Source organism: Acomys russatus, chromosome 26, assembly GCF_903995435.1.
Source record: "Acomys russatus chromosome 26, mAcoRus1.1, whole genome shotgun sequence".
Classification (NCBI taxonomy): Eukaryota; Metazoa; Chordata; class Mammalia; order Rodentia; family Muridae; genus Acomys; species Acomys russatus.
The window spans coordinates 34,296,081-34,317,452 of record NC_067162.1 but is presented as its reverse complement, the minus strand read 5'-3'; the positions used below and the strand labels follow the sequence as shown (position 1 = coordinate 34,317,452).

General features: G+C 46.6%; 1 protein-coding gene across 4 annotated transcripts; it reads left to right on the top strand.

The window, feature by feature from the left end:
• Positions 1-8,869: 8,869 nt before the first annotated feature.
• On the top strand, positions 8,870-19,086 carry Atxn1l (ataxin 1 like). Of its 4 annotated transcripts, none has more exons than XM_051168741.1 (4): positions 8,870-8,986; positions 11,280-11,341; positions 12,960-14,671; positions 18,910-19,086. In XM_051168741.1, exons 3-4 carry the CDS (start codon positions 13,076-13,078, stop codon positions 18,934-18,936), a joined length of 1,623 nt encoding a protein of 540 aa, XP_051024698.1. In that variant the 5' UTR covers positions 8,870-8,986; positions 11,280-11,341; positions 12,960-13,075; the 3' UTR covers positions 18,937-19,086. The 4 variants fall into 4 exon arrangements, with proteins under 4 accessions (XP_051024698.1, XP_051024697.1, XP_051024695.1 ...); XM_051168740.1 differs by having other exon boundaries at positions 12,960-15,079; XM_051168738.1 differs by lacking the exon at positions 18,910-19,086 and having other exon boundaries at positions 12,960-15,815.
• The last annotated feature ends 2,286 nt before the right edge of the window (positions 19,087-21,372 follow it).

Here is a 21,372-nt window from a genome sequence, read left to right as displayed (position 1 = left end):
CCAATCTTATTTGGTTTTAATGATTGTTTATTTTCTCCCACAAAAAGTACTAACTTTTTTCAGTTAAATCAAGACTCACACACACACAAAAAAATCAATGCTGTTTCCCTTTTAAGAGAGGAAAGGATTTCTCCAAATTCTATTGGAAAAAAGCAACAGCAGCAAACATCTCCCTCCCTCTGCACCCTCATTAGAACACAGGCAGCTCAAACTGGTCTAGCTGGCTATTTCTAACTTAGGCACCTCTGTCTGCAGTCCAGCAGCTGCCCAGATTAGTCCAGATCTGGGTTCAGCCAAACCAGAGTCCAGTTCTCTAAGAAGAACTCAACATTATCAAACCCAAGAGTTCATGTTTCCTTCTTTTCCTCACTTCCAAAACATCTCGTGGCAGCTGATTGTCGTGGTGCATGCTTTTAAAGCTAGCAGTCCAGAGGCAGAGGCATGACCACCACTGCCTGACAAGAATTCTTTTAAGAATAATAGTGGAACATAAACCTGTATGTAAATATATTGTGAATACATATGTGCATTCATGTATGCATGCATGTTTTTCCGTATGCTGAACCTTTCTTTCCTCCCTCCCCCCACCTCTCTCTCTCTCTCTCTCTCTCTCTCTCTCTCTCTCCCTCTCGACAGATTTTCTCTGTGTAGCCCTGGCAGCCTTAGAACTAGCTTTATAGACCAGACTGGCCTCGAACTCAGAGATCTGCCTGCTTTTGCCTCCTGAGTGCAGGGATTAAAGGCATGTACCACCAAACCAGGCTACTTGGAGGTAATCTGACAGCTTTACCCTAGAAGATATTTACTGCACCAACTTGCAGGAGACAAGGTTCATGTTAGAGTTGCTGAGAAATGTTCTCATGTGCTCAATTTATTTATTGATTCTTAAAAATTTCCCCGTACTTGCACAACTTCTTCAAAACCCCAAATGCTTGGCGATAACTTATCAGGGATCATATTGAATTCATTACAAAGTGGTTGTCATGTGAGCGCCCTGGCGCCTTAAGGAGATCTCGGTGTCTGTACTCAACAGTCTGCAGGTGAATTACTCCAGGAAGGGTGCTGTAAGAAAAATAGGACATGATCTCTCTCAAAACGCCAGCGTGCAAGCAACGCCTTCATCGTTTCCTGCCTGGCTGGTGGGCAGCTGATTCGTGTGGTCCATGCTACTTTCGACTAGCCAAGCATGTCTTCTGTTTTACTGCTGACGTCTGTGCTCAGGGAAGGGAAACCTTTGGGCCCTTCTTTCAGAACTCTGAAACTTGATTCAGAAAGATGTCTTTCCTGCTTGAGTACCTAAGAATCTAGCGAGAGAAAAATCCCTGGAGTCACTGGCCACAGATTCAGATAAAGGGCAAGCAAGATGTCTCAGCAGGCAAAAGGCACAAGCTTTATAACCCCAATGCAATGCCTGGAATCCACAGCGGAAGGACCGATCAGACTCCCACAAGCTGTTCTCTGACCCTGTACCTGTGCTGTGGCATGCAATTGATCTGTTTAGGCTGGCTGGTTAACGAGCTCTGGTGATCTGCTTGTCTCCTTGCCTTTCCATTGCTGGAGTTATAGACACCTGCAGAGGCTGGTCGGTTTTATTGTGGCACTGAGTGTTGGAACTCAAATCCTCCTGCAACAAACGCTTTACCAGCTGAGCCTCCTCCGGTTTTCAGGTTAGTTCTGATTTTGGTTTTGGTGGAGGTTTGGTGGTTGTTTATTTAAGAGCGTTCTGTTTTGTTTTTGAGACAGAGTCATGCCGTGCAGCCCAGGTCGGCCTTGAGCTCTTCATCCACCTGATTCAGCTGGAATCCCCCGGAATCAAGCTGCATTGAGGCAGCAGTAGGGCGCAGCTCCAGGATCTCTATGGCTTCCACAAGGTAGCCTTCCAGTACAAAGTGCTCTACAAGGATGCAAATGCCTTCATCCTCCTTAGTGGCCAGATGATGGGCAACCTCTTTCCCTGCTTCTGGTACTGCTCAGATTGCAGACAGGACTTTACAGCTCCAGGGGCTTAGTCCTTGGAGGGGAGCATGGCTGTACACAGGAAAGCAGGGTGCTGGAAAAGTAGCTGAGAATTCTACATCTGGATCCAAGCAGGGAGAACGAGACTCTGGGTTTGGAATGAACTTTTTGAAACTTCAAAGCCCACCCCCAGTGACACGGTTCTTCCACATCCAGCTTTGTCTGAGAAAAAAAATTTTTTTTCAAAATAGGGTTTCTCTGTAGCCTTGGCTGTCCTGGACTCACTTTGTAGACCAGGCTGGCCTTGAACTCACAGAGATCCACCTGCCTCCGCCTCCGGAGTGCTGGGATTAAAGGCATACGCCACCGTGCCTAGCCTGCTTTTTTGTTTTTTCAAGACAAGGTTTTTTTGTGTAACCCTGGCTGTCCTGGACTTCATGTGCCTCTGCCTCTGTAAGTGCTGGAATCACAGGCATGTGCCACCATGCCCGGCTCCAAAAATAAGTTACACGGGATGAAAGGCACCTTATCGTCTTTGCACATGAGTGTAACATCGCATAAGCTATCACCTGGCAGAAGGAATAGCTTTTTTTCTAAAAGCAGCTAGGGATCCACTCCAGAGAAATTTGCCCTGAGGGCCTTGAATTACTATCTAATGCGACTCTGGCAAGACTGACAAGATAACGTTCCACCTTAGTGGAAAGGAGCCCAGGAATCTGGTCCTGTTACATTTTAAACCTTTGGAAACTTGCAGTTAAACTTTATTTCGTGTGTGTGATAATTAGAGATTACTTATTGTAGAGAGTCCGTGTTGTAAGAAATAAAACAGAACGATCAGGAGTTCTCTTTATGATATTTTCCCTGGAGGCAATCATCTTGCAAAACTAGAGTGGATTATTAGAACCAGAGTGTTGAAACCGATCTAGTCAGGATACAGAACAGTCTGTGGAGACCTTTGAAACAGGTACATCACCATAGGAAGCAACTAGCACATTCTTGAAGTGCAGAAAACTTTCCTTTACACTCCACATTTTCTTTTTTCTTTTTTTTTCTTTTTTTTTTTTTTTTTTTTTTTTTTTTTTGGTTTTTCGAGACAGGGTTTCTCTGTGTAGCCTTGGCTGTCTTGTACTCACTTTGTAGACCAGGCTGGCCTCGAACTCACAGCGATCCGCCTGCCTCTGCCTCCCGAGTGCTGGGATTAAAGGCGTGCGCCACCACTACACCCAGCTACAGTGCACATTTTCTAAGTGTAGGCTTAGAACATACATCCCAGCAAGATGATTTCACAATGACCAAGAGGCAGCTAGCAGGGTTGCAGGAAATATTTTCTTAACCATTCTTTCCTTTGATTTCCTTAGGAGTCCCAGGCAATTGATAACCTGTTGTAAATTAACCCAAAGGCACCCAGCTTTGAAAGCCGAGCTGGAGCCTGGGCAGTAGTGATCCACTCCTTTAAGCCCAGCACTCGGGAGGCAGAGACAGGCAGATGCCTGGTCTATAGAGAAAGGTCCAGGACAGACAGGAATACAAAGGAAAACCCTGCCTCAAAAAACAAACAGACCAACAGACAGACAAAGAACAAAAGAAAGAAAGGGGAGTTGGCTGTGATTCCTCTCCAGGATTTGCAGCTCACAAACCACATTGTTGAGCGAGCCTCCTACAGCAAACAGAAAAGTGTATTCCAAGAGACACTGATTTTCCCCACCTCTACTTTAAAGAATTCCATGTAAAGAATTCTTGGAGGTTCAAAAATGGCCTGAATGGAGCCGGGCGTGGTGGCACACGCCTTTAATCCCAGCACTCGGGAGGCAGAGGCAGGTGGATCGCTGTGAGTTCGAGGCCAGCCTGGTCTACAAAGTAAGTCCAGGATGGCCAAGGCTACACAGAGAAACCCTGTCTCAAAAACAAACAAACAAACAAACAAACAAACAAAAATGGCCTGAATGTATTTGTTTCTCTGTGGCCAGTTTAGATATTACTCTCTTAATTTAAATAAAGATTTTGTGAATGGCTGAGCAGGTTAAATTTGGAACCAACTACAAGTTGCCCTCTGACCTTCACATCACACACACACACACACACACACACACACAGACACACACACAGAGGCAAGCATGCACTCAGGCAAACTATTGTAATACTTTTTGTTTTTTGTTTTTCTTGAGACAGAGTATCTATATGTATTCCTGGCTGTTTTGGGACTCATTACATAGACCAGACTGGCCCTGAATTCAGAGATCCTCCTGCTCCTGCCTCCTAAGTGCTGGGGTTAAAGGCATGTGTTGCCACATCCAGCCTGTAATCATCATCATCATCACAACAACAGCAATAATAAATACCATTTTATATTGCTGCAAGATATTTGATCATACAGTAACCCCTGAGATTGTATTTTTTACAGGAAAAAACTGTTTTTAATTGTGCTGTTCTTAGACACTAAGGAGGAAGGTTTGCTGGGTGCTTTCTCTGCCTCTGTGAGCTAGCAGGCACCTGGCTTCCAAGTCTTTTTTTTTTTTTTTTTTTTTTTTTTTCTGGCTTCCAAGTCTTTATTGATAAAAATCAAACTATTGGGATTTTGTTTAAAATAACAATATAACAAATAATAATAAATACAATAGTAATTATTTTTATTTATTTATTTATTTATTTATTTTGAGCTGCGTTTCTCTGCATAGTCCTGGCTGTCCTGAAATTTGGTACATAGACCAGGCTATGTAGACCAAACCTGATCTGACGTACATCCCTACCCCTGGCCATAATTATTATTTTAGGGTTAGGTTTCCTTTAGTATAGTCTAGTTATTGGTGGGATTCTTTTGTTTTTGTTTATCTTTTGAGATGGGGTCCTGTCATGCTGGCTTGTCTAAACTCAAACTCATATATAGCCCAAGTTGGCCTTGAACTAATGGCAATCCTCCTGCCTTACCCTCTCAAGTACTGGGATTGCAGGAGTGGGCCAACATCCATGGCTTTGTCAGTGTTTTACTGCAACCTTTGAGAGTTCTGTAGGTTGTTTGGCACAAAAATGCCCAGAGTCTTAGGCAAATATCTGAGGAAACAGAAAAAAACAGGGAGAGCCCCTTCCCCTAAGGATAAATTAGTCATAGAAAAAATTATAAAACCGGGGCTGGAGAGATGGCTCAGAGGTTAAGGGCACAGACTGCTTCTCCAAAGGTCCTGAGTTCAATTCCCAGCAACCACATGGTGGCTCACAGCCATCTGTAATGTGATCTGATGCCCTCTTCTGGCCTGCATGTGTACAAGCAGGCAGAGCACTGTATTCATAATAAATAAATATGTTTTAAAAATTATAAAACCTTCTAACTAGACTTTTTCCCCCCCCGAAACAGGGTTTCTCTGTGTAGCCTCGGCTATCCTGGACTCGCTTTGTAGACCAGACTGGCCTCAAACTCACAGCAATCTGCCTGCCTCTACCTCCCAAGTGCTGGAATTAAAGGTGTGCACCACCACGCCCGGCCCAACTAGACTCTTAATGAATCCAAAAGGGAAATCTCCCCTGCAATCTGGAGAGGACATAAGAAAGCATAAGGAAATGGTGATACATAGAGAAGTAGATAAGTCAGGACTTGCAAACTGCGTATGTGCTCCTCCCTGGACAATGAGAAAAGCTTTTGGTAGGTGCAAATGCTCACTAAACATCTGAGTGCTTTTGTGATTCATTGTTTCTGTGGTTGGTGTCTGAAGATAAAGTTTCTTTCCTAAAATGACACTTTGCATTCTGGGACACATGAAAAGGAAGACGTGTCAGTGTGGAAAGGATCATCTAAGTCTCCTCGTCCTTTCATGGAGGTTTTCTCAAGTTAGCAGTGCTCTGTCTGGTTCAATCCCTGATGTCCCACACATTTGGGGAAGTTTTCTGAGCTTCCTCTGACTGTGCTGCAGGTGTCCAGAGAGCAGAGAGGAACTGGGGAGCTGGTGTGGCTTTCCAGTTCCTGAGGTCTTAGGGAGAGGTAACCAGCCTCGCAAGGCTCTCTCTTGATTACCTCTAGCACAGAGTTCAGGCTCTCCCATCAAAAGAATTTCAACTTCACACAACAAGGGAATTCAACAACTATCCGGGGAATGGGAAGGGGATAAAACCAGTTGAAGTTCAACTTTTCAGCCCCCACATAACCCAAATACTTTAAAACAAACCAAAACAAACAAACCGATCTCAGCAGCAGTGAAAATGCAGAGGGGGAAAAAATTAAGGACGTCCAGATTGAAGAGAGATAGCCAAAAGCAAGGAAAGGGGGAGGGGGCAAAATAATTGTCAAGGAGGGGCTGGAGAGATGGCTCAGCATTTGAAAACTGCTGCTCTTGCAGAACACTGGAGGTGGGCTCACAACACCCATATCAAACACACACACACACACACACACACACACACACATACACACACACACACACACACACATCTACAGTGTATCTTTTAACATCTTTAACATTATATACACATTATACTGTACATTCTTGCTTCCCCCTCCCTGCCCACCCCCCACCCCCACCCCAGACAGGGTTTCTTTGTGTAGCCTTGGCTGCCCTCATAGACCAGGCTGGCCTCTAACTCACAGAGATCCACCTGACTCTGCCTCCTCAAGTGCATCACAGGCATAAGATACTGAGCCTAGCTTTGCCATTTTTTAATTTTTTTCCTCACTTTACAAAATGTTCGGGAAGGTTTTTTGTTTTGTTTTGTTTTGTTTTGAGACAAGGTCTTACTCAGTGGCCCAGGCTGGCCTGAACTTGAAGTAATACTCCTGCCTCCGCCTCCCAAGTGCTGGGATTATAGGCCACTATGTTTAGGCTTTTTGGAAGTTCTTTCTATAGCTTCCTCTCACTCATTTAGTAGTCAACTTAAAATAGTTAAAAAAAAAGTCAGACAGCCATACATAGAGACCAGACGCCAACTCCTTCAGCTAGTACCTTTATTTTTTTTGTGTGTTAAATGCACGTGTGTGGTTTTGTTGTTGTTGTGGGGGTTTTTTAGTTTTGTTTTGTTTTTTGTTTTTGCTGACTGGGTCTCCTGGAATGCCAGCTGGATGACCATGAACTCCTGATCCTCTTTACCTCTATCACAAGAGTGCTAAGATTATAGGCCTACACTACCATGTCCCATTGCATTCAGTGCTGATGGATGACCCCATGGCTTAATGGATGCTAGGCAAGCATGCTACTAGGCCACACCCCCAACTTGCCAGTACTTAAAAACAAAAGCAAAAACAAAAAAAAAACCACACACACAGCCGGGCGTGGTGGCGCACGCCTTTAATCCCAGCACTGGGGAGGCAGAGGCAGGCGAATCGCTGTGAGTTCGAGGCCAGCCTGGTCTACAAAGTGAGTCCAGGATGGCCAAGGCTACACAGAGAGACCCTGTCTCGAAAAACCAAAAAAAAAAAAAAAAAAAACCACACACACACAATAGCTATTTATTGAACAGTCACTGGAAAGGGGAAAAAAAGAAACCCATTCAGCATTGTCCTTACAACGCCCTCCAGCTTCTCTTTTGTTCAGTTTGATTTTTATAAAACACGCCTACTCACTTTTTCAGTATACTTGTAACCTGAACGCAAGACCAAGTATGATCCCAATGTGGTAGTGCATGCTTGGTGTGGCTTCCATATAGGCTCAGATGTCCCAATCTTGGTCCACAGTCAGTGGTGATGGTGAAGTAGGTTTAGGAGGCGTGGCCTTGCTAGAGGAAGTACATGACTAAGGCGAGTTTTGAGGTTTAAAGCCACAGACGATTGATTCCCAGTTCACTCTCTCCACTTTGTACTTTGCAGTATTAGGTGTGAAGCCTCCGCTTCTGCTCCAACCGCTGTGGGGGCTACTTGCTGCTTTGCTTTCCCACCACGACGGGCTTCTAACTCTCTCTAATGGTAAGCTCAAATAAATTATAATTCTGTAAGTTGCCTTGGTCATGGTGTTTTATCACAGCAATAGAAAAGTAATGAATGCACCTGTAATATCATCACTTTGAAGAAAGAGGAGGATTAAGAGTTCAAGCTCACCCTAAGTTCAAAACCAGCCTGGGCTACTTGAGAGCCTGTCTCAAAAAAAAAAAAAAAAAAAAAAGCCAGGCATGGTGGCACAACCCTTCAATCCCCCAGCACTCTGAAAGGAGAGGCAGGTGCATCTCTGTGAGTTCGGGCCTGGTCTGGTCTACAAAAAGTGAGTCCAGGACAGCCAAGGCCACACAGAGAAACCCTGTCTCGAAAAACCAAACCAAACCAAACCAAAACCAAACGAACATCCCCCTCCAATCAGCAACCCAAATCAGCTGTTCATTTTTGTTATCGCTTAAGCCAATAAAAATTTCATTCAAGTATTTACTAGAGTTTGTATGAACTAGAATTAATGGATGACAGGATTTCAAACCGGGAACCAAGCCCTTTGTTGACTAAACCAACCTGTTTTCCGCTGTACTGAACCACATCCCTTCCTCTCATTCCCCACACATTTCCAGGTCTCCAGTGTTTGCTTCATCTTTCTTAGGTCCTGCACAGGGTCCACTATTTTGTCTGCCTTGGGCTATTTCTAATTTTATAAGAGTCTTGACTCTTGAAAAGATCTGAGGCCAGCTATCTCATTCTGACCCTTTGATAACCTTTCCATCTATCCAGTCTAGTAAATTCTGGCGCTTCCCAAACAGACTTCCCCAGGGAGCTCCACTGTCTGGATTTCTACTGATGGCCTGTGCATCTGGACTTTAGAGTTTAAGGAAATAGCCTCTACTCACTAGACCCATTCAGAGGGATAGGTGTTCATTTTCCCACCAAAGGGGGCGCTGGACAAGATGGGCAGGCTGCCAGCTTCCTTCTCCCTAACATAGGCGGTGCTCCCCGGGCAGAGCGTGACGTCATATATGTGCGTCGGGGCGGGATGAGCTTGACGCCATCTTCGGGCGCCCGGCTTGGGGGGGGCCCGCTGGGTGTGGGGCGGCTCCGGGGCCGGGGATGGCGGCGGCCGCGGTGGCGGCGGCTCCGGGACGAGCGGGAGGAGTGCAGGGAGCTCCGTGAGATGGGCCGGTGAGTGTCGCCTGGAGTGGTGGCTGCTGGACTGGCCTGAGGCCAAACAGGCCTGGGTTCAGAGCTCCGGTGGAAGGGCCCCCTTGAAGTCCGTTGCCTCATCGGGGCCGAGGGCCCCCCAAACAGTGGGCAGAGAGAGCGAAGGAGGCCGTGCCTAGTCTTCTATATGCTGCTTTCCCGCCTGGCCCGGAAGGCGTCTTCAGGCCCTGATACCCCGGCGGTGTTGTCCCCGCGGGCCAGGATGTCCGAGTTTTCAGGGCGGGAAGGGGGCCCCCAAACAAGGAAGCGTCGCCAGCGGGGCCTGGCCTCAGCCCGATGTCCCGACCCCCGACTCTCTAAACGTAGAATCCCCAAGTTCAGGCCTTACACTTGTCGGAACAAGGATTGAGGGATCATCCAAAGCCATCACCCCATGTCTCTCAACCAGGCTGCTTCCTTTTTATGGGGCGCACCTCTTTCTCTCAGTGAATTTGGGTCTTCCTAAGTGTGCAGTTTCTTGAATCCGTTACACGCGTGAAGAGGAGCTGCGTTCTCGGCAGGCTCTGTTGGCAAGTCTCTGGAATGGTTCCCTTGCCCCTGAGCTCAGTTGGGTTCACAAGTTGTGTCATTTCCCATGAGAAATTCTCCAAAAGCTGCTCCATACACCCACACCCAGGTTTCAGATTCTGAAATGTTTTGCCTCCTGGGAATGTGGTGCGCAGGCCTGGCTCTCTTTTTTTGGGGGGTGGGGGATGGAGGTGGGTGTTAGACTTTTTGCCTCTTCACTTTCTTTCATTTATCTTGTGTTTGCTAACTCTCCAGAGACAGGTTTTCTTAGCTGTCTTAGCTACAGAGGGCAAGCATCGTTTGGGGAATTAAGAAAATGAAAGGAAGCTGAGTGCTTTCAATTAAACTCTTAATGAAGAATGAATGCATGGCATTGTGATTTGTTTGTGGTATTAGAAATTAGTTTTTCCACATTTCCATCTTTTGTGTACTCTTGAACCATGCCAGTCTTGGGTAAATGTTGCTTTCAGTTGGATCGAGCTTGCAATATTGTGTGTGACTTTGACAGACTAGGCAGGAGTTTCTCAGTACTAGGCAATACTGCTAACTCTGTGCTCAGTTGTTAAGACTTTGTTTGCCCTGTTTTTTTGTTTTGTTTTGTTTTCCTTTGAGTCTTACGGAGCCCAGGCTGACTTCTGACTTGCTCTATAGTTGAATGTTGTTGATGCTGACCTTGAACTTAGGATCCTCTTCTTTCTATCTGAGAAGTAGAAGGATTACAAGTGTACCCCACCTTGTCCAATCTGTGTGGTGTTGGGGATTAGGGCTTGGTGCATCCCAGGCAGGCACTTTACTAACTGGGCTGTATCCGGAACCTTGAAAGGCCATGTTTTTTATTATTGATGTTTCTGGCAAGTGTAGATTCAGATATTAGTAACTTAGTAATAATTTTGCTCCCCATTGTTAGCTACATAGAGTCAAAGTGGTATTTTCATTTTCTTCCACAGATCATTCTGTACTTAGTGTGAAGTTGTCATGTAGAAAATTTCACATATGGGCACACACACACACTCAGAAGCTCTTTTAATTTTACTTAGAAATTCTGTTAGTATGGCTTTCACTTTGAGTAACTCTCCCTTGACCTCTTTTTCTGTCCCAGAAACATAAATGATTGTTCCTTTTCCGAGAGTGCCACCTTTCTTATTTAAATAATCTCTACATTTGTGATTCATAGGCCCTCAATAAAGGTGAAACTCCCTGCTTCTCATTGTTCACATGCAAACAGTATTAAGTCTTCCGTTTTTATTTCTGCATATAACCAAAATGTGGGTTGGAAGCGAGTTTAGTTATTGGGAAATAGGGTAGAGAATGAAGAATATGATTATACAGACACCATTGAAATTTGACACATGGAACTTTCCAGGAATATTTTACAGAAATTAAAAGCGTAAGAGATTTTTTTCCCCCTTTTTTGTTTGTTTGTTGTTGATTTGTTTTTAATTTGTGTTGAGGCGAGAGGCCAGCTTTCAGGAGTTTCTCTCTGCAGCTTGGGTGCCAGGGATGGGACTTACATCATTAGGATCTGCAGCAAATGCATTTATCTGCTGAGCCGTCTCACTAGCCGCAGACTTTTTCTTCCCTTCAGTTTCCTGGGTATTGTGGGTAAATGTCATATTACCTCTTGAGTTGAGATTGAAGCAAGAACTCATAGACATTAGTGGGGTTTTTGGTAGCGTTGGGATTACCTTTCATGATAACCCTGGGGAAGGTCAGAGACGCCTGCTTACTTGGTCCTTATGTCTTCTAGGCTTCCAAGCCAGAGGAGAGGACACTTGCCACAGCCACTCAGGAGCACCACCAGAAGCTCAGGTAATAGACACACTTTGGATTCCTTGTTGCAGAAAAAAAGTCTGGCACGTGACAGTGGAAAAACAGAACTCAACCTGATTGGAAAGACTGTTGTCAAAGTGTATATGTAGTGCAGTGTTCATGGGAAAAAGACATTTTTTATTGTTGTTCTTGTTGTTCATGTAGCCCAGACTCTGATTCATTATGTAGCTAAGGGTGACCTGAAACTTCTCAACTCTTCCCTCTACCTCCTAAGTGCTGGGATTATATGCATGTGCCATCACAGCAGCTCTAAAAAGATGCTTTTTGACAGTGGGTAAAAGTGATTCAGAAGCTGGGTGTGGTGGCATAACCCTGTAATCCCAGCACTTGGGAGGCTGAAGCCAGCAGATCTCTGTGAGTTCAAGACCAGCCTGGTCTACAGAGCAAATTTCAGGACAGCCAGAGCTACACAGAGAAACCCTGTGTGGACAGGGGAGCAAAGGGGGAAGTGATTACAGAAATTGAAAATAAGAGAAAGGGAGAGAAAACTTTCTTCTGAATCCTATAGTCCTGAAATAGTAAGTGAACACACGGGTGGAGCAGTGGAACCAGAAGGTTACAAAGTAACACCCACAGCAGATCTGCAGTGGATGCGGTGGTGGATGCGGTGGATGCGGCCACTGGCAGAAGAAACACGGAAAAAGAAGGCAAGTTGAAGGTGATCAATGAGAAGAAAAGACGATTTTCAGACCAGAAAATAAGAAATCGTGTGTGAATCCAGAGCTGTTTGGTTGGTCGTCAGAGAGAGTGGAGGAGAAAGAAGCTGTAGAACAAACAAGCTGGGCGTGGTGGCACATGCCTGTGATCCCAGCACTCGGGGGCAAGGCAGGTGGATCGCTGAGTTCGAGGCCAGCCTGGTCTACAAAGCAAAACCAGGACAGTCAAGGACAGAGAAACCCTGTCTCAGAAAAACAAAAACGAAAACATACCAAAACAGAAACAACAAACAAACAAAAAAAGAAAGAACAAGCTAATATAATCATTCTCCTGAGACCCAAATGGGAACGTAAAGTTTCTTGGAACAACAGTAACAACAAAAATACTGCATTTCATAATACGTTTAGGGAACAAGGTTTAATAATAATAGAGACAAGCAAACCTCAGCACTAAATAACATGAATTTAGCCAGTCTTGGGGTTAGAAGTGATGGGAGAAGGTGAGATCATAACCCAAATTAAGCTGGGCACAGGATGGAAGAATGAGATCATACATTCAAAGAAGATGGCACATTCGACTTTGATAGCAAAAGGAGAAATTTAGGAAAGAGCTAGCAGCAAAGATGTGTGTTCAAAGCCCCACTCCAGGGAGGAGACTGAGAAGAGTTAAGGGCCTCGTGAAAACCCTGATGAACCCCGAGGTTGTAGTGATGAGACTATGGGCCTTCAGGTTATTTATGTATCTTGAATGTTCGTCCTTGTAGCTCTTAGTGGATTTTCCTGACTACTTTTTTCCTTGTCTTGGGCTAACAAGTAAAGAGACAGACTTCTTTTTTCAGCACTCTCTTCTTTCTTCTTTCTTCTTGGGTACAATTCTTGATATTTTCTTTGACCTGATACCCTAGGTTACTTTTCTTTGCCTCTGGTTTATTCCCCAGCAGATGTGGGCACCCCAACCAGCAGCAGAGAGGGTGCAGGGAAGCCACAGAGAAGTCCCTTCTGATGCCCGAAGGAGCAAGCAAACCCCATCCAGGCTCCAGGAACATCACAAAGCAATATGAAACCTGTTCATGAGAGGAGTCAGGAATGCCTTCCACCAAAGAAACGAGACCTCCCTGTGACCAGCGAGGATATGGGGAGAACTACCAGCTGCTCCACCAACCACACACCCTCCAGTGACGCCTCTGAATGGTCCAGAGGGGTTTTGGTGGCTGGTCAGAGCCAGACGGGAGCCAGAGTCAGCCTTGGGGGTGACGGAACTGAGGCCATCACTGGTCTGACAGTAGATCAGTATGGCATGCTGTATAAGGTGGCTGTGCCACCTGCTACCTTCTCACCAACTGGCCTCCCATCTGTTGTGAACATGAGCCCCTTACCCACCACGTTTAATGTAGCGTCTTCACTGATTCAGCACCCAGGAATCCACTATCCCCCAGTCCACTATGCTCAGCTCCCATCCACCTCACTGCAGTTTATTGGGTCTCCTTACAGCCTTCCTTATGCCGTGCCACCTAACTTCCTACCCAGTCCTCTTCTTTCTCCTTCTGCCAACCTTGCCACCACTCACCTTCCACACTTTGTGCCATATGCCTCACTCCTAGCCGAAGAAGCTACCCCACCTCCGCAGGCTGCATCCCCAGCCCAGTCATTTAACAAATCCTCTACTGCCACCTCCCCACCCGGCCAGTTGCCGCATCACTCGAATACTCAACCACTGGATCTTGCTCCAGGCCGGATGCCCATTTATTATCAAATGTCTAGGCTACCTGCTGGATATACCTTGCATGAAACTTCAGCAGCAGGCGCCAGCCCCGTTCTTACCCCTCAGGAGGGCCAGTCTGCTCTGGAAGCAGCTGCTGCCAATGGACAGAGACATCGAGAGCGAAACGTCAGACGAGAAAGTGAAGCCCTTGACTCCACCAGCGGCAAGGGTGAGAGCCAGGGACTGGTGCCGGTGGTAGAATGTGTGGTAGACGGACAGTTGTTTTCAGGTTCTCAGACTCCACGAGTGGAGGTGGCAGCACCAGCACACCGAGGGACCCCAGACACTGACCTTGAGGTCCAGCGTGTAGTTGGCGCTTTAGCTTCTCAGGACTATCGTGTGGTGGCAGCTCAGAGGAAAGATGAATCCAGTCCTCTTAACCTATCCCATCATACCCTTGACCACCAGGGTGAGGGACGAGGGTCAGCCAGAAATCCTGCAGAACTGGTGGAGAAGAATCAGGCCCGTGTGTTCTACCCTCAACCCCATCAGGAACCAGTAAAACACAGACCTTTACCCAAAGCAATGGTTGTAGCCAATGGCAACGTGGTGCCCACTGGAACTGACCCTAGCCTGTTGCCTGTGGGCTCAGAGATCCTGGTGGCATCAAATCTGGACATGCAGGCCAGAGCCACCTTCCCAGACAAGGAGCCAACGCCACCTCCTGTCACCTCCTCCCACTTGCCCTCCCATTTCATGAAAGGCGCCATTATTCAGCTGGCGACAGGGGAGCTGAAGCGGGTGGAGGACCTCCAAACCCAGGATTTTGTGCGCAGTGCCGAAGTAAGTGGGGGGCTGAAGATCGACTCCAGCACAGTCGTGGACATTCAGGAGAGCCAGTGGCCTGGATTTGTCATGCTGCATTTCATGGTTGGTGAACAGCAGAGCAAAGTGAGCATTGAGGTGCCCCCCGAGCACCCCTTTTTTGTATATGGCCAGGGTTGGTCTTCATGCAGCCCTGGGCGGACTGCACAACTCTTCTCTCTGCCCTGCCATCGGTTACAGGTGGGAGATGTCTGCATCTCTATCAGTTTACAGAGCTTGAACAGTAACTCAGTTTCTCAGGCCAGCTGTGCTCCCCCAGGCCAGCTGGGTATACCCCGAGAAAGGCCTGAGAGGACGGTCTTGGGGCCCAGAGACCTATGTGACAGCGAGGGGAAGAACCAGCCTTCAGGAGAGGGATCCCAGCCTGAGCCTGGTGCTCAGGCCTGCTGGCCAGCCCCAAGCTTCCAAAGATACAGCATGCAAGGGGAGGAGACACGGGCTGCGCTGCTGCGTCCCTCTTTCATTCCACAGGAGGTAAAGCTGTCCATTGAAGGACGTTCTAATGCAGGAAAATGAGCCTCCTTCCCAGCCCAGGACTGGGGCTTCATCCCTAGGGGTAAGCCTCACCGTGAGCAGTCAGAGAATTTGCACATGCCAAGCAGAGAATGGCTCTCTTGGCAGTGAGATTCGGAGGAAATAGGAGGCATGAGGTCAGCCTCCCAAAGCAGGATCTGTTGCTCGTTACCCCGTGGCATCCTTTCAGGATGGCCCTAGAGGGTGCTGAGATGAGGAAGAGCAGGCTTGGAGCAAGAGAGGGTGGGAGTGCACATAGGGTAAGAAACATTCCAAAATCAGGGCCTCCCTGGTTTTCCCTACTTATCCCTGGCTCCTGCAAGGGAAGAAAGTACAGGCTTTGGGAGCAGGTGGCAGAGGGAGGGAGCAAAGAAAGAGCCAAAAATGATCCACAGCTTATAGTAGCAGTCAAACTGTTTTCTTTCTTTTTTCCTTTTCTCCCCGCCCCTTTGGTGGGAGGGCAGGAGGCCCAGGGGTTGAAAATAAGAGGGTTCCCACCCAGAACTCTTCTTGTAAGAGACGTGCACTTTAAAGGGTGATTTTGTTACAGAAGTTTATGGCTGGGTTTGGGGTTGGGGAGCACCATAATCTACAGAACTCTGCTTGATCCTTCGCTTCTGCCCGTTGCCATGTCACCTCACCATTCCTCTTTAAGGCTTTCTAGCAGTTTAGGGGCCAGGAGAGAGAGAGAGAGAAAAAAAGAAGCCCCTCCAGGATTGAGAATGAGGGACTGCCTTGCCAGGAACCCAATCAGGGGTCTTTGGGGAGAAGACTTGACTGCTAGATGATGAGCTTGAGGCAAGGTGTTTGGAAGGCGGCTAACTGAAACCCCACTCAACATGGCAGGCCCGCTTTGACCTTTCACTGAGTCTCTCGTAGTAACTTTGGAAAGACCTGGAGGACCTTTTCCCCTAGGCACCTACACTCCTCCATTGTCTGTTTATGTTGTGCCTAAGTGCCTGCGCTGCCCCCCACCCTCTGCTGCCCTGACCTCTGCATGGTGTCTTGACCTGGGCCTTGCGTGTGGCTTCACTGCCTTTGTCCACTAAGACCTCTAGTGTTTGGTGTATAAGGGTCTCTGCTTTCCCTGTCAGCTATAATTTTTATATTTGGAAACTCAAAATCATGTCCTCTTCTATTGGCAGAAATATAGTGGAGAAGCAAGAAGAAAACCATGCCCTAGCTGGGCAGTTCCCATTCCAGTGGTTTTACTTGGCCTCCTCCCACCTCTTAGCATTTCAGCCTCTCTCAGCTGTGCCCTCCTACCATCAGCTCTGGAAGTCTAAGATAGTCCTTGTAACATCATAGCAGATGTTTCCTTATGTGGCGGTGGATGCTTCTACAAAGAGTATTTTTGTTTGTTTTTCTTTTTTTGTTTTTGAGACAGGGTTTCTCTGTGTAGCTTTGGCTGTTCTGGACTCGCTTTGTAGACCAGGCTGGCCTCGAACTCACAGAGATCCACCTGCCTCTGCCTCCCAAGTGCTGGGATTAAAGGCATGCGCCACCACCGCCCAGTTTACAAAGAGTATTTTCCATCTCAGTTATATTTTGCTGCCATCTGTCTTATGCCCACATTTCCCCTACAACTTGTAGTGTCAGCTTGAGCTGTAGAATTCACTGGGTATTAGGATTTAGGCCCCCCCCCCAACTTTCAGGTGGTTGAGTATTTTGGGGGGACAGGTTTTTCTTTCTTATTTTTTTAAAGGGGGAAGTTGGTTCATTGGACTCTTGAAGGCAACTCAGGGTACTGTCCACCCAGCTTTCTAGGAAGACTTCTCCCAGGGTATGATTGTGGCATTTCCTTCATAGATAGACCTGGACCAGCCAAGCCTGGCCTGTCATCCGGAGTCCCACACTTCTGAGGTATGAGCAAAACTTAAGGCAAGTCTTGTGATAGCTCTTTCACTTCCTCCCCAGCTGCCAAATGGGGATAAATAATCTTACCTACCTCCTGGGGGGAGGGGAAGTTCTGAGAATGGAGTCATTCTTAGTGTTCAGGTGCTAAAGGTTGTTCTCTTTGGGAACAGAGTGACAGAAACTGGCTAGTTTGCTACAAGCTCTACATTCTGTCTCTTACCTTGAGAGCAGATACCTGTCAGTGAGCTTTCAGGGGGACATTCAAAGGAAGCTGCTTGACTTGACTGCAAGTCTCTGGTCTGTGTCAGAATCAAGCATCAACCTTGTGCTGCATTGGTGATCATGTCCTTCCCCTTCTCTTGCCCCCGTTCTCTGATTGCTGCTTCTCTGGCTTGTTTCCTACAGTGGGGGCCTGTGGGGTTGAGTCTTGAATCCTCTCAGATGAGAGCCTTGGGAGAAGGCCTCATCTCTTGACTGTTTCATGAGTAACTCATTCCTCGGGGTTATTGCATGCATGGCTTTCCCACATGCCCCGCTCCTCAGAAGGTTCATCCTGGGAATTTAGCGACATGCACTGTGGATGCTCAAGAGTGTCCCCTTGGGATACCACTGAGCTGCTTCCTCATGGGCAAACACATACTGGCTAGTAGTTGAAGGTAGGTCACTCTGCACTCGGGCTACGTGTAGTTTTCCAGCCTGGAAATGCTCGCTGAATCCTGGAAAAGGAAATTACAGAGACCCTCCACAAATTGGGCACCAACCTTTCTGCTGTGGTTCTTTTCTGTCCCTGTCTGGTAAAGTAACAACAGCACTCCTTTGCTGTGGGGCCATGCTGAGAGCTACCTTTCCGGAAGTATGCCCCGTAGTAAAGAGGCTCTGCGCTCTCATGCTTGTCAGGGCTCATAGTGCTTACTGCATGTAAGAGACACCAGTGGCTTCTAGAGTGAGCATTTGAGTGGTAAACTGTCAGCTTTTAGGGACTGGGCAGTTGACAAAGACCAGCCAGTTCCTAGCTAATGGTAGTACATCCCCAGAACTTGGAGCAAGAACTGCTTTCTGAAACTGAACAGGAATATCCATGCCAATTTAGAAGAAGGGAAACTTGGTAAAGGATAATTAGCAATCTAAGATTGAGATCATCCTTATCAAGACGGGAAGTGGGGAAGGGGCTTGGCCCCACAGTTGAGAGTTTATCCTGGAGAAGAGCTAAATTGACCCCTCTACACTAATGGTCCCCTTTGGTCTTAACACCGTGGCCTTTGTTTGCTCTGCTGCTTTGCCACTCCTTTTGTCTGCCCACTGTCCTACCTGTTGCCCATTATAGCTCCTGTCCTTCATGTCTTTGGCCATGTAGCTTAAGCTTAGGCTTCTTGTCCGTTCTTACCTGCGTTCTGTCAGTGTTGCTGCGTAGCACAGTCATGTTGAATAGGGAAGGTCTGAATGTGCTAGATCGGAAAGGACTGGCTTAAGTGCTCTCGGGAGCCATTTGGCTCCAAAAATTTGCCTGCCTTTGAGAGATAAACAAGCAGGTTCTACTAGAGATTCTTCTTTCTTCTTTATGGTACTTTATATCCTGTTTCAGAACAAGAAGGCTCTAGCCAGCATCCCAGTGCCACTACTCTAGCCCCAGATTCTGGGGTTGAGAATGTTTGAAGTTGGGTATCATAGGCATTTGAAGAGAGCAGGATGGTAGCATGATTTAAACCTGCATTGAGTAGGCCTGTTGAAGAGTTGAGTGGTCACAGTGGCGTGAGCTGAAGATGGACACTGGGAAAGGCTCTTTGGCGTAAAGATGACCAGATCAATTGAATTGGCCATGGGAGATTAGGCCACAGTCTTAGAATAGCAAGCAGGACAGAGGCCAGGTTTTAGAGATGTGTTGACCTCCTAGGACTAAGTTTACTAAACTACACTGAACCTATTGTACTTTCTAGATCGGAAACATTGTACACTACGGTTGAAGAGCTGAATTCTACTATGGATGGATGTTGTTAGCCCTTGCTTGGAAGCCTTCACCTTCTAGCTTTCCCAGGGTAGGAAAGGTCTCCCACATTATGCAATAATAAAATAAGCATCTGGGTCTTTGCAGCTGTCAGTTGTTTTTTTCAACTCTGGATCCATCTTTGGACTGAGGTCTGGGCCTAGGATGACACTGGCCCTTGACGTAGAGTTGGCTGCATTCTCTCCTTACCTGCAGACTATGCACCGTTCCTGGGGCAGAGGGAGAGGTGGTGTGGCTTGCCCTGCTGAGCCTCCTCAGCAGGAATAATAGTAATAAATGCACTTTCACACTAAAGGTTTCTTTGTTAGTTCTCCTGGTAAGCCTAGATCTTTCCCTAGTAGATTGCAAACTCAACAGTCTGTATGATCCCAAAGCCATTCCACTGCAAACGCCTGGCAGTAATGATGGCCCCAACTGGGTTCCTGCCTGCAGTGTGTGGCGGTAACCCATGTGCCTTTACCTAATGTCAGACTTGCGTTTAGTCTGTCTTTATGTTAGGGGGTCTTAGGTACTTCAAGAGAACTGGTAACCCAGTGGTTTGATGCCCACCCACCCCCTGGCAGGGACTTTGCGTGTGGCTGTAAATGGTGAGGGTTGGTGAGCTGCTGGTACTGCTGAAGGCAGGGCAGAGCCCTCATTGCTTCACAGTGCACTCAGTGAGTTGGGTTGGGAAGAGACTGTACTCATGGCTAACTTGAAGTATTAAACTATGGCTGTCCTCTACACACTTCCTAGTCATACAGGATCCCTGTAGCCAAAACAGTCTATGTTCCAGCTGCAGAGAGCAGCCAGCTCTCAGCTCGCACAGCACCTTAGGGGAGGGGAGGGTGTATGGGTAGGTAATGGGGTGGAGGAAGGATGGGGACTTTGCCATCCAGGTGGCTTTAGGGTCCTAAGCAGAGAAGGATGGCACTGGGGAGGTCTGGGTAGATCTGGTTTGTGTAGGAGTTCCTGTAGATAAATTACTGATCCCCCAACCATTATCCCCAGTATGTAATGGCTGAATTAATATGTAACCAACTGCATTGTATCTAAAGCCTTAGAACTAGTCAGGTGCTCCTCCCACCCAGTACCGTTTCTTACCCTCTAATCCTACCTGATCTTTAACAAAGCATTAATAATTCTAAGGATAATCTCTATTTTGTTGTGCTTTTTTGTAACTGTTTTAAATAAATCAATTTGTACTGTATATTTGTACTTTTGTGAGATCCTTTTTGCTGTTTTACCATTTTAAGTCTCTGTACTTGGCTACACACAGATTGTATTTTTATTGTTAATGCTCTTCTTATGGATACCTGCATTTAACTTGTGGACTATGTAAACACAATATATATCAATATCTATATATCTATATATCGATCTATATAAACTACTAGCTTTTCCTTTTGGTGTTTGCGCCTTTTTCCTATTATCAGTTTGATGAGTGGCCATTGGGTGGGAGCACTTGGAGTAAAGATGGTGTGGGTCATTGGTAAACTTGGCAATGGTGGGAGCTACCTGAATATTAATCTCCCACTGCTATGGACTTCAGAGTCTTGGAAATCTACCTGTAGACTAAGGTCATCAATCACTAGGACCCACAGACGTCTTAACTGCTGGCCTTTCCACGTGGCCCTTTACTCTGGCATACTGCTACACATTGCTGAGGTCATCCTAATCATAGCCACTGCTGACTGGAAAGTTTGCCATCAGTAAGTGACGAGACACTCAAGCACATTTATTTGCTAAGTACCACAACTATCCTAAGTGTGTTATCAGTTGTCTATTGCTAGTATTACTACCATTTTATGACAGGAATTGAATAACTGGCTCAACTTACACGGTAATGGGACAGCAGGTATTTCTTGGGACACAGTGCATCCAGTCATTGGAAAAATTCCCATGTGTGTGGAACTCTGGGAAAGGCATTTGGACCAATTAAGTACTTAATCTCTCTTCAGTGTATTTCTTTTCTTTCTTTTTCTTTTTTTATTCAGACAGGGTTTCTTTGTGTAATAGCCCTGGCTGTCCTGGAACTTGCTTTGGAGACCAGATTGGCCTTGAATTTACAAAGATTTTTCTGCCTCTGCCTCCCAAGTGCTGGGATAAAAGGTGTGCACCTACACACTTCAGTGTAATTCTTTTTTTTTTTTTTTTTTTTTCGAGACAGGGTCTCTCTGTGTAGCCTTGGCTGTCCTAGACCCGCTTTGTAGACCAGGTTGGCCTCGAACTCACAGGGATCCACATGCCTCTGCCTCCCGAGTGCTGGGATTATAGGCGTGAGCCACCACGCCCAGCTTTCAGTGTAATTCTTAAAGAGTATTTTTCAGCTGGTCAGGTAGGGCTTAACTGTAGTTGGGGGTTATTTGTCCCTTTTAAACAGTCTTAGACCTACAGAGGTGGGAGAAGAATTTAA